The sequence below is a fragment of the Haemaphysalis longicornis genome, unplaced genomic scaffold (genome assembly GCF_048455015.1).
Source record: "Haemaphysalis longicornis isolate Haplotype H1 unplaced genomic scaffold, Haemaphysalis longicornis Haplotype H1 scaffold_12, whole genome shotgun sequence".
NCBI lineage: Eukaryota > Metazoa > Arthropoda > Arachnida > Ixodida > Ixodidae > Haemaphysalis > Haemaphysalis longicornis.
The window spans coordinates 91,300,582-91,313,908 of record NW_027526225.1 but is presented as its reverse complement, the minus strand read 5'-3'; the positions used below and the strand labels follow the sequence as shown (position 1 = coordinate 91,313,908).

General features: G+C 45.3%; 1 protein-coding gene across 2 annotated transcripts in view; it reads right to left on the bottom strand.

Moving 5' to 3' along the window:
• Positions 1-2,977: 2,977 nt before the first annotated feature.
• The window catches only part of LOC144163008 (A disintegrin and metalloproteinase with thrombospondin motifs adt-2-like), a 31,279-nt gene continuing 20,929 nt past the window's right edge, over positions 2,978-13,327 (bottom strand). For both annotated transcript variants that reach the window (XM_077693781.1, XM_077693782.1), the window contains exons 7-9: positions 13,312-13,327; positions 11,846-11,935; positions 2,978-6,123 (exon numbers count right to left, since the gene is read on the bottom strand). The exon at positions 13,312-13,327 is cut by the window's right edge and continues 144 nt beyond it. In XM_077693781.1, coding sequence (XP_077549907.1) covers positions 5,926-6,123; positions 11,846-11,935; positions 13,312-13,327 — 304 coding nt within the window. In that variant the 3' untranslated portion in view covers positions 2,978-5,925. The remainder of the gene's footprint in view (positions 6,124-11,845; positions 11,936-13,311) is intronic.

Sequence of the window (13,327 nt, the reverse complement as noted above, 5' to 3'; positions counted from 1 at the left end):
ACACACAGCGCTAGCTCACAAGCTTCAAATGATTACCATGCCATCAAATCCCTTACTTCTCCCACCAATCAAGAATTCTTTCAGCCGCACTGTAAATGATTTCGGTGAGACTGGTTCTGGGGCAACGAGGGGAGGAGGAGAAATGTCTTTAATGATGAAGAGAAGTCAGCCCGGCAACAAGCTTGGCTTGCTACTCCACATGAACATGAGAAGTGCACTCTTGGTGTGCAGCGTTGTCGTACACGTACGAGCTCTGTGTACGCCTCTCCTACCCGGCCACGAGCCCATGTTCCTTCAATGCTTCGATCACTGCCGGGGAAAGGCTAACCCATTGTTAAGCATCCTTCTCTAAATCCAGCCGGTTCCCTGGGTTGTTCGAAATCTAGGGTGTTACTTTTTCGGTTAATTAGTAACTTTGTAAACAGCTTGCATGAGGCTGATAGGTCGATAATCCCTAAACTCGCATCACCCTTCTTGTGAATTAGAACTATGTTGTCATTTTTCCAGGCCAGTGGCATCTTCAGTGTCCGGAGGAATTCTGAGAATAATAGAATAATTCTTCTAACTTTCCTGGTTCGACATCGCCACCAAAAAAAGTTTGAGAAGATCCGCGATTATACCGTCATCACTTGCAGTTTTGCATCTATTTATTCCCTTCAGCGCGTTTTCAACCTCGTTTTTTGGTTACTGCTGGAACCCCGCGAGCCGAGCTATAGTCCTAGGTATCGTTTTCAGGTCGAGACCGTTGATGAAGTACAAATAAACCTCTCAGATAGTTTCATTAGCTCATCTATGTTGTTCGTTGTATTACCAGTTTCTTTTCTGCATGCACACGTTCTACATATCCGTACCAACAGCCATCTTCTTCCATAAAGCCACGAATGTCGGTGATCTAGCTTCTGTTCAATTTTAAGAATTTCGCCAATTTGATGCACTCTTTTGTTCCTGAATCTTTAACTTTCCGTCAGTTCCTTCGTATTCTGAGATAATTCTTACCAGCTGCTTGGTTAGATTCTCGCGTTCCCACATCTACGCGTCTGCGTGGGAACCTGTTTATGCTTTCTTACTCAGCGGTTAGGGCCGCAAATTTGTCCTGGAGCGTTGCAAACTCCTGCGACCCGTCTCTCACTGATTGCAGGGGTTTCCTTCTGTTAGCTAGTTTCGTCCTATCTCTTCCTACAATTAGCCTAATTTTACCTCTCACTATCACTGCTCTTGCGCCCTTGCTTAGCAAACCAGCATTCTGCACTTGGATATTGGAACCTAGGATTAGGCCGATGTCATTTGAGTTTCTCCGGCCGGTATGGCTTTCCCTCTACATTTCACATAAAGGTTGCAGCGAACGCCTTCAGTTCCGCCGCGGAGCGTTACCAGAAAACTCAGCCCAGCTGTGCGCTGCCTCGCGTTGCCCAGCAACCACTTGCTATAGCTGCGCCTACCCAAGCCTATAGCTTAGATATCGCTTGCGTAATGACGTCACACCAGATAAACCTAGTCACGTGACCTAAATCACGTAATATCACGTACACCCAGTCATTTATTTAGTTATTTTTTCATTCATTGATTGATTGTGAGGTTTAACGCACCGACTCTACGCAGGCGATGAGGCACGCAAGGCTCCGGATTAAATTTTACCATCTGGGGACCTTTAACGTGCGCCGAAATCTCTAACATGCGGCCGTTTTTGCTTTTCGCCTCCATCAGAATAGCGGCCGAGGTGGCCGGTAATCGAACCCGCGTCCTTGGGCTCAGCAACACAATGCCTTAGCCACTGAACCACCACGGCGGGTACCTAGTCCGGAGACCCAAACCACGCAACACTGAATTGTGCCCCCCTCGCGTAATGGTGATACCGCTTGTATGACCACGTAACATCACGTACATCACATGACCAAAATCACGTAACACTACGTAGGCCTAGTCACGTGACATGTACCCAACAATATCACGTAACATCACGTAAGCCTAGTCACGTGAATGTTTCCGCCGAAATCACGTAGCATCACGTGAAGCTAGTTATGTGACATGTTGCCGCCAAAATCGCGTGAATCTATTCACGCGACATGTTCCCACCAAAACCACGTATGGCCATGTCACATGACTTGGCCTAGCAAGAGCGATTCCTTGCCAACCACCTGCTATGGCACCAAGCCACGTAACCTCCTCGCACCCCACGAGCGTAGGGCGGAGTCTGCGGCACATGTGCGTTCCGCTGTATACTCTCTCTGAGCCACGGACGACAAGTGTGTGGGTGGAGCTTAGCCTTTACACCACAGGTAAGTAAAAGCTCGGAACAGCCGGCGCGGCGACAGACCTCTCGCTTCCTCTACTCCGTGCGTACCTGCTGCTGCCATGCGAAGACCGAAGAAAATCCGGACACCCGCAGAAGAAGCGGCTTACCAGGAAGAGCGGCCAAGCTCCGCTTTTGACTCCAGCCTTCACCACTAGGGCAAACTGCGCACATTTTTTTCTGTTACCAGTGCACCGTGTTTTGTTTATCGGGTAAGGACTGTCACTGTAGACCTGTGCGTCGTCTAACCAGAGGAAGAGAACACTGAATAGTAACAAGAGTAACAACAATTTATTTTCACAATCTGGGGCACAATTCCGCGGCACTGGCAGGCGGCCAGCAACGTTCATTGCACTGTGCAATAATCAATTATGCAACGCGAGATACAACAAACCCTGTGGTGTACATTTTCCAGGGGGGAAAAGGCACAGGTATAACAACAAACAATTTGCTGTAGGAATAATAACAAAAACAAACAACCTAGCAGGACAAGCAAAATATAAGAAACAATATACACAAACAACTTGGGACAACTGTCCATTGATGTAACACAATATAAACGAAAACAACACACAAAATATTTTGGTGACATAGGAACTACAACCTACGTGAAAAAACTATCTGGATTGCTTCGTAACGTTAGCATATTTCGCCTTAGACAAAGCTACACGGCACCCCCCCCCCCCCTTCTGCAGGATACCTTAGCAGCTTTTCTTTCACAACACTTTGCTTTGGTTGAATAAAAATACGTAGTGCATTCGGCGTTTCCAGTACACGATTTCTGTGAATTTCAGGTGCGTTGCATCACTCCCAGCAAAACTCAGTCGATGGAGTCATCAAGCCGCGGGCACTTCACACGGCACATCATATCAAAGTGAATGGACGGGCTTCTTGCGCAACCGGGAAAGTTTAAATTCCCCCACGCTTCGTATATACAAGTATCTACAACTTCTCTGCCAGAAAAAAAGTTGGCCGAGCTATAGGTACTACCTTCGATACGTCTGAGCAACTTTACAGCGATAGCTGTTAGTGGGAGATCACCCGAGCTTCGCGCCGTCCGCCGTGCGTTCCGAAAACAGAGTGTGCAGTGTTCTCCTAACAGCACTAAGACCTAGAAAATTAAAAAAAAGAGAGCCCCCCCCCCCCCCCCCTCCTAGCAGAGCTAAAAAAACCCTGACGCCATGGTGCATACGCACGTCCCCTTACAGATAAAAGATAAATCGTTCTACTTACAGCTACTTGTGAAGCCATTGTCATATTTTAATTTTTCATCACATTCCTGCTCACTTCCTTTCCACATTCGCCTCCTCTAAACCAGTTGGTGTAAATGATACCGAGTTTAAAATTTACGAATATCACACACTTAACAAACTTCTGTGCCCCATCCGAACCACTATGCATGTATACGTATGAATGACCATATGACCCTGCCACGATGACAGAGATACACGTACTCATATCGAAACATTGACGGCGCCGGTCGGAAATATATATCTCCTGGTTAACCTTAAATCTCGTTCCTTCTGGCCTCCCGGATTTGCCTTTTCTTGCAGGCCCTCATCACAATCTTTTACCTCTACAAGTTTATAAGAATAGATATTCATAGCGGCTTTAAAAAAACACAAAAGAAAAAACAACATTGTGCGCGCAGGGTTAAATCAAGGCGATGATTAAGAAAAAAAAAATACCGGGGTTAACTAATTAAACGACATCTGTCGAGCGATTGCTCGGTTTTCATGCAGAAAGTGCGCAGTGAACACACAAAAAACAGGCAAAAAAAAAACAGGCAAAAACAGAACAGGCAAAAAAAAAAAATTACCATGCCTTCCTAAAGGAAGTTGAAAGGAGCGCGAAAAAGCTTTCTAACATCAAAAATGCGTCAAATGTGTTTCAAAACATTCGATAAAAGTGCATAAAATCTTCGCTGAAAGTGCGTCCAATCGATCGTCAAACCTTCAAAAGCCCAAATCGCGAACTAAAAACGAACCCACGCAACGATTTTTCGCGCACTAAGTAAACGCATGTACAAACGGTCTAAATGTATACCGATATGTGGTTTATGAGATAAAGGTATACTCTTGTACTCCTTCTTCATAATCGATGCGTGTATTGCCTTATCTAGAACCGAATTGTTCACGATTTCAACTTACCGTTTTGACACAATGGAAGCCAGGTTTCACGCACGCGCCGTGAGTCCAGAGATCTTACCAGAGCTCTTCGGTCGAACCAACTGGTTTATGGGGAAACGCATTAGTTTTATGACAGGACGTTCTCAGTCCCACTAAGAAAGCTTTCGCTTAAAAACACAGACGCTGCTCGGCCCGGTCGGTGCTTTAAGCGCGAACGCGCATTGAACGTGGATGCAGCCTGCGATTCCTTGTATCACTTTCTGATAGCACGCGCTCTTATTCTTTCCCCCTGCCGCCCTCTCCGCAAACCTTCCTCGGAACCATGGAACGAACGAGCGACGCTTTCACTGTGCAAGCGCACATGACGCTAGCTTGACCTTGGCGGAACTTGAAGGTCAAATTGATGGAACGAGGCATTCTCTTGGTTTGCACCTGGATTCATAGAGCTTTCGCTTTTAAAGATGAACGTGACCTGTGTGTTTTCACGTACATCTGTGGCTCCGGCACAACGTCAAGGGAACAGTCATCGCGATTATTCATTTTGCTTGCCATCCACGTCTCCCTCAGCTGTTTACAGACATTTTGTTGGATTGCTTGTTGTTGTTGGATTGCAAGTTTGTTCCCCTCACTCGGCTTTCCTAAGCGTTACACCCCCCGCCCCCACGTGACCATAAGTGAAAATTACGCGTACGTCCATGATCTCCGGTTATCCTCTTTACTACAGTGTGCGGACTTTCAGCAATGCCTCGGCGGGAGCTAGTTGTTCCGTATCGGCTCCGGTTAAATACAGCCCCCAAAACGCGCGTACATACAAGCTGCGCGATATCAACCTCTTGTTCACAGTTCGTGGTGCCTTCGTGCATTTCGTCCAGAAGATGAGGTGGTATCGAAGTTTTGCGCGTGCTGCCAGATGCGCATTAAGACGGTCCCCGACCCATCGTCTTTCGTTTTAAATGTAGACCGGCGTTGAACCGGAACGTACAGCGCTCGGGGCAAGATCAAGGCCCATCACTTTCTCTATAGTCCAACCAACTCGGCGGCTATCGACCCGAGCGACGTTGTTCTCGTCTGAGTGATAGGAAAAGGAAAATAAGTGCACTGGAGATATTATTGAGCACGGCAGGGAGCTCACCTGCATAAAACCCAGCATGTGGGGAGTGAAAATATAGAGAAGAGGGTTAAAAGTTAGATAAAGTGAGAAGAAAGAATCGATAATGGAGCTAAGTCAGGCTATCAGTAGCACGTCAGGAGCGACGTGGTAGGCCATCCCAGGTACGCTTAACCGAGCGTGATCATATACGCCAAAGGTGCGAGCACAATGGGACCAAAAAGCTAAGGAGGTCAAAGACCCCTGTCAGACTAAGTTTCCTGGTTGCACCGACGGCGCCACTGGCCTCTGTGCCATTTTGCTTGGCTGCAGCCCGCCCAGTTTCGCCGAGAAGCCCTTGGCAAAGAGGCTCAGATTCGCCGCGTCCGCACACGTCCGAGCGAGGCGTGACTTGGGCGCTAGCCTCGAAACCAGTCACACCATCTCTGGTTCTGGATGCCGCAGAAGAAGGGAAAGAGCTCGTCGACCCTGCTCCGTCCAGGAGTCCTTCTCGTGCTTTCAGTGGTGGTGGTGGTAGTCCTGGGAGTCCTTCTAGTAGAAGTGCGGCCGGAGCCTTGGGATGCCGGACGCACCACGCAGGAACCCTCGCGACAGTGCTGCACGGAGGTGGGTGAACGCTTTTACTTAACTTATTTCTCACTTCATGATCGCCCTCTCTGTCACTATGTTGAGCAAGTTGGTTTAATTAATAAAGAAATAAACAGCTTGTGTCAGACCCAGGCTGTGAGGAATAATTCAGCTCGAGAGATGCAAGGCGTGTGCATGGCTTGGGCATGGTGTCTGTTATTCATTGTTTCGTATGGTGCAATATAGCATACAAACACAGAAAGGCATAACAGGCACTATAGTTCTTGTGCCCGTTTCGTCTTTCTCTGGTTGTCTGCTTTTTCTCTGTTTTGGTCCATACGAAGCTATGGGAAATACGATTCCACTGACACACCACTACAGATGCACAAGTAAACGCCCGAACACCTTTGGCGTGTTTCTCGATAGAAATTGGTTGACCGCTCTCCATTATACTTTAATTTCCGCAGAAAAGGTAAAAAATTCGTGCAAATTCCAGAAAAAATCTCGCCCTTTTCCTTCTCTAGTCCCAACACATGAGCCCCAAAAGCTAATTAGACATATTTAAACGACCACCTCGCCGTTGTAAAATAGCTGCCTTGTTCCACGAGAAACAATATTCCTGGACGGTGCATACAACAAAAAAAAATTTTTCAGGCCATCTTCCGCTGTAGACAAAGTTTCTGTAGCAAGTTAATTGCGGCCGGAAACTTTGTGTGTGTGCACGTTTTGTGGCACGAGCGCGCGTCCCTGGCCTCTAGCGTGAGTTATGGCAAGATACTGTATTCCATTCTAATGCGTAAGTAGCCTTCAAATTTGTGTGCGCGTTGCAATCGCACTCGAAACCAAAGTCGGCTTCAAAGCGGCCGGGTGTAGCACGCGCCCCCCGCGGGTCATCCTCCCGTTCCGAAACCACTGTGCCGATTCCCCCGCGTGTCACTTGCCACGCGGGGAACTTCCCCCTTTCCTTTCCCCTGCGTGCGACTTTACCCGTGCCAGAACCACCGTTGAAACTGCTGGCCCCTCTCCCCGCGGGGGCCTCTCGGGTGGGCGCGGCCTTTGTGAACTTGTTTGGATGCGGAAGGCTTCCGGTCAAGGGGAAGGAGGGCTACGGTAGGGTGGCTAGAATGGCGACGTTTTGTTTTTGAGTTTTAGTTTTAGTTTGTGAGTCTAGTTTTAGTGAGCGGAGCAGCCCCTCTGTCTTGCCGAGCAAAACCGAAAACGGAGGAAGGGGAGAGGTAAAAGAAAGCGCAGTCAGGGCGCGTAAAACTGCATTCTGTTCCTGTGTGCGGATTGTTTGTTATTTACTGCCTTTTCTCCTTGAATTTCTTCTTTCTTCTCTCTATCTTTCTTCTTCAAAAATAAATCTTAAAAACTCGCCAGGACAGAACTTTTAGTGACGGGATATTGTAGCAAATAACGTTGTAACACACACAACGCAGCAATACTTCAATTGCCGTGAATTTGTTCCTGTTTTTATTTGTTTTTTTTTTTGTATATTTTATTACTACTGCGCAGTGCTGCTTATTACAATATTTTTATTACCCGTTTGATTGGTTTCATACGATGCCCGTTTTTTTCTCTTCCTTCGCCTTTTCCAAACTTCTTTCCTTTTTAATTTTTTTCCTTTGTCTTCGACGTTCCTTTGCTGTAGAGCAACACTCTTGGCTGTGACCTTTTAATAAATGTCTATATTTTATGCTTGTATATTTGTTGCCTTAGCGTGAGATTGATGAGTCCATTTTCGGACTGTACACATTCTTCTATGTATCTCCTACAATAATGCCCTTCGGGCGATTGTAGTGATATCAATAAATAAATAAATAAATAAATAAATAAATAAATAAATAAATAAATAAATAAATAAATAAATAAATAAATAAATAAATAAATAAATAAATAAATAAATAAATAAATAAATAAATAAATAAATAAATAAATAAATAAATAAATAAATAAATAAATAAATAAATAAATAAATAAATAAATAAATAAATAAATAAATAAATAAATAAATAAATAAATAAATAAATAAATAAATAAATAAATAAATAAATAAATAAATCCTTACTGCAGAACGACTACGTGTGCACTCGGAATCGTCTCCCGTGGAGCGCTGAAGGAGATAAAGTGTGAAAGTCAGGGCAACTAAGTATAATATGCATCCCAAGAACGACGGCAGAAGGACGGTGTATTCGACCGATGACAGCTCACGGTGCTCAGCACAATTTTGACACCGCTGGCACAGTTCATGTGCAGCGCCATAATTGAAGTGCAGCCTGTTCATGTTTCACTCAGCATAGATTATTATTGAAATGTTGAGGGATATGCAAACATTCAGAGAATTGTATAGTAATGCACACGATTCTTACGCCACTTGTATTCATGATGAGCTTTTTTGGTAGCGTGATTGGAGTAGCAAATTAAGTTGAGCTATCTTATTGTTTTGAAGTTTTCATTTGTTTCTTTCCGCCAATAATGTATACTTTTTTTGCAGAAGTTTGCTAATGAGCATAACAAAACTGAAAATACATACAAACCATAAAACAATGAAACAGCGCTTAAATGAAGACAGTAAAAGAAGCCCAAACCCAAACGTTAGTTAGATATACATTCAAATTCCGGATTCCTGGAGAAACCGGAGAAATGTACGCTTGCACTAAAATTGCGATCAAGGGCCTCAGCTTCGCCAATTGTGCATCATGATTTTCCCGACCCAAGGCGCAGTGCGGGGATGGTGCTTTTCATAATTTTTTATCCGTGTTTCGTTTTATTCTTGTTGATTGATTGTAGGGTTTAAAGCGCCGACGCAACGCAGGCGATGAGGCGCGCCGTAGTGGGGGGCTCCGGATTAATTTTGACCACCTGGGGATCGTTAACGTGCGCGGAAATCTCGTACACACGGGCATTTTTGCTTTTCGCATCCATCAGAAAAGCGGCCGCCGCGGCCGGGAATCGAACCCGCGACCTCGTGCTCAGCAGCGCAACGCCTAAGCCACTGAGCCACCGCGGCGGGTGCCCTCGCCATTCCCGCGCATTCGTTACGGTGGGGGACGTCAATCTAGTTTATTCTAGTTATTCTTGTCGTCGGTTCGTGAGGGCGGCTTATAAGCTCAAAAAGACTCGTTTTAATTTTGTCGTCGCTTCGTGATGGTGGCATATAAGGTAAAAAATTTTGATTTCATTAGTTCTGTTCGTGTATATTTTGGTTTTTAAGGTTTTTGCATGCATGTTTTTTTACTTTGCCTGCGAATAATTATCGCTATCTACGCTATTATAACAATTAAATGTGTTGCATCCACCAATTCCGCACTTTTGTGCAAATACACGGCACTCTACGGTAAGTTTTCACAATTTTTATTCGTGTTTCCGTCGTTGTTTTGACGAGTTTTTTATTGTTGTCGTTCGGGGGTAAACATATGGTGGATTTTGCAAGTTTACTTGTATATATATTTTTATTTTTCCGTCTTATTTTGTTCGACTCATTATTTCCATTTGCGTTAAATATAACGATTGAGTGTGTTAACTGAGCCAATAACACATTTCGCAAAACGCTGGGTGTTAAGTGCTGGGTCCGTTTTTGTGATTTTTCTTTTCGTGCACCGGTAGTTCTTTTCTGGGCTTTTTTTTTGCGTCTTCACTTTGGGGGGGGGGGGGGGGGGGGGAAGGGGGGGATACATAAGGTGCCTATTTTTGATCTCGTATGTTCACTTTTATATATTTTGTTTCTTTTTATTTTTTTGTAATCTCGTTCAACCAATTATCTCTATTTGCGCTATTATAACAAGTCAATGCGTTGCTTCTGCTAAAACTGACATTTCTGCTCTTCTGTAAAGTTATACAGCCAACCAGGAACTATTATGTATGCTGATGCGACCATTTATCTAAAACCTAATCGTTTTATTTAAGTTCCTGATTTGAAACGGCGGAAACTTTTTTTTTTTCAGTCGGCCCTTTTTTTCTTATCTCTTGGTGTATGGGCGCAAGAAATGCGTTTTTGTATGTGGGATATGAGTGTTTTCAGACAGTGATGCCACGCATTTTTTTTTTGTCCGCCAGTAATAATGCAACCCAAAACCTTTTCCGATTTCCGTAACCCAAATTAGTGGGCTCAACTTATCAATATTACAACCGGTCAGATCACCGCGGCAGTAACACTAACATTGCTCGTTTCACAGACATCCCAACAATTAAACTGTGATTGAATGTCATTTCAAACAGAAAACACATGTAAATTTCCGCTATTGTTCTTTTTTAAGGGAATGGCAGAAATATCACCTTTTAAAACTGTTTCCCAAGTAGTTAGATGGACCAGGTTTTATTACCTATCGGCCGCTCAGATCAAGTGCCCCCGACACTTTATTGAACGCCTCTTTTAGGAACGTCCGTTTATAGAATATTCTTTGCTTGTTTTATCCAGTCTGAGCATCTGTTGCTTTAATAGCCATTTTCAGTCATTTGTTTTGGATCATTTGCCATTTCAATTTGTTTCCATTTGATCATGTGCCTACCGTGCACTACATAGCATCAGTCGTATCACGTATGATATTGTTCCGTTGGGTAGCACATATGGCTGCCATTTGTCGCCCTTACAACGTATACCAGGCAATTCTTTCTACTACAATCAGCTGGTTCCGTCTTAACAGCACCATTTCACTTCAACCCTCTACCGTTCCAAGCTCGTGCACTAGCTTGCCAGAAAGCTACGCGACATCAAAGGAGGCCGTGCCCACGAAGGCCGTGCCTTCGCACGTCGGACTGAACGGCAACGAAGAGGCCGAGAGCCAGTCAAAGCAGCCACCTCTTAGGCAGAAAAGCGTCGCCACTATGCCTCCACTGCAGCCAATTGGGAACCACGGAACAGTCCTTGCTGCTACGTGGCCCTGAAAATTCCTCGCAGCACCAAAAACAAGCGCCGAACCCAACAACCACTTTCTTCTACTTCTTTTTTACAGCGCAGTGCCATAAGTCACGGCGAGGCGGCGCCCCCCTGTCCCTCCTTTGCGGGAGAAGAGGAAAGGGAGCAGCGTGCAGTGTCGCTTAGAACGCGGGGTGTTTAAAAAGGGGGGCAAGCCCGCGAGTGGAAGGGCACAGTTGGACTGGAACGGGGGAGTTGGGATTAGGTGGAATCGTGCACACCCCAAGCGGGCCAGCAACACTGCCAAGGAGACGTGAGTACATTTTGGTGCACCGATTTCTCATATACCTTGCCAGCTGTTTTAGCATTTTGTTTCAGCCGTTATAGCTCAGAAGACGTACCAATATGATCTCCGAGCAGAACACTGGGCGCTCCGTGGGCATGAGTGTGAACAAAGCAGAGCCATAATTTCTTGCAAGGCTTCACCGGCCTGAGCCCATACTTTTTTTGAGAACTTGAAGACTTGCAGGTGGTAGTCATGAATTAGCCGCAAACGAATGAACGGCCAGTCACGTATAAAATTGAGAAGGTCAAGGCACTTGAAATTGCAAACACTTCAATGTTTCCCCTTCCAAGCTGGACACTTCCAAGCTGGATAAGCAAATTTATGAAGAACAAGGATTTTTTGCTGCTACAGTTGCGTGCGTGAAATAAAATGTCTTCTGCCAGGTATGTAGTGTCATGTACCTCCGTGCTAGAATCGGCGTCAAATTGTTTTTTTTTTTCGACTTTTCCTGCCTAAACTTATCTGTGCGTTGCATTCGTGGGCGCGTTACAATTGTGTAAATGCTGTAAATAGACGGAAGAACAAATTGCATTTCTGCAAAGACACGTACTTTTCCTTCGCCGCATGTGGTGCCATCTAGCGCCGGGTGAGCTGGACTTGCCCAAGAGCCTTCCAAACACCAGAGTTCCCGGCATACGTCCTGTAAAAGGCAGCGGGCAAATATAAAGAAAAAAAAAGCGATTTCATTGGGAATTCCCACGGAAGGCGTCTGCCCACTCTAGTTCAGTAACCACTGATAGTGTTGTAGTAAAGCTGATCATGTTTAAAGGGAAACTTACTGCTTCGAGGGTCTACTTTTGCGCCAAACACTCGGTGCCTTACGATGCATTGCAAAGGTAAAGCAGCATGAAAAGAATATGATATAGGGGACCAGTAGTCTAGATAGGAGAACAGTCCTGATCGTGCGGAGAACAATTTGCTAAAATTATAAAACAAGAACGAAAGCGGGGCTGGGCACAACGCGCTTATTCGCGAGATAAATCGTACAGGGGCCGCCATAAGTAACTGGAACAAGACTTTGTGAATATCACAAAATATTTGTCTTACAAGATTTCTGACAACCATTACCGATTTACAGAGAGCTTTTTCTATTAAGTAGGACTCCTCTAAACACCCACAAATGCAGCCAGACAGTTTACGGAGGAAGAAATTCCTGTAAGTTTACGAGTTTACGACGCCGTTTTCCAATTACTTTTGACGGCACCCGTACATGAACTGGCTCATGGACACACAACTCTAGTCCCGCTACAGAACACGGCAGACTATAAAAAAAAGGTAAAAAATGTGCCGAGTCTAAAAGGTGCGTGGGGCGCCACTGATAAGCGAGTGTCCGTAATGCTGCTGCGATAGGTTCCCGAAGGCCCGATCATCTTAACTGACCAAGGCTGCAGTTTTAAACTCCTCCACGTAGTTAGGAACAACAGGGGGAACCCTGAAGGCACTAAAATATTTTCCTCCAATCGGCCATATGACAGGCACGGCCGGGCGTGTTAAATATTTACTTTGCGAGCCTTTGAAACGATGAATGAATGAAAAAAAAATGTGGTTTATTCCTCTGTCGTAGGAATCAGTATAACACGAAGGTGAAATGTACAGCGACATCTACAGCTGAACATTATTTGCGGGCCGGCGGCGGTCTTGTGGACGTGCTTGGCGAGCGGCGTCCTGCTGGCGGGTCGCTTCGGCAAAGGTGTACTGCCGTCATTTCCGTGACGGATATGGCGTCAGTGAAATCTTGGTGTATCCCGGCATAAAACACTTTCGTGTTAAAATACAACACCTAAAAACGAACAACCCTAGGTAAAACGTACTCTTTAGTACTAAAGGTTGCTTCCTTGCAAGAAGACAATGCGGGCAGGGGTGCGCCCTTTACAGGATTCGTTGTACTGGCGTCATTTCCGTGACGGATATGACGTCAGTGAAATCTGTGTATCCCGGAATAAAACACTTTCGTGTTAAAAAAGAAAGAACTAAGGGAGGAAGATAGGGAGAAGAAAGACGCGGAGGGGCCCTCACGTTAAAGGGGCTTTTG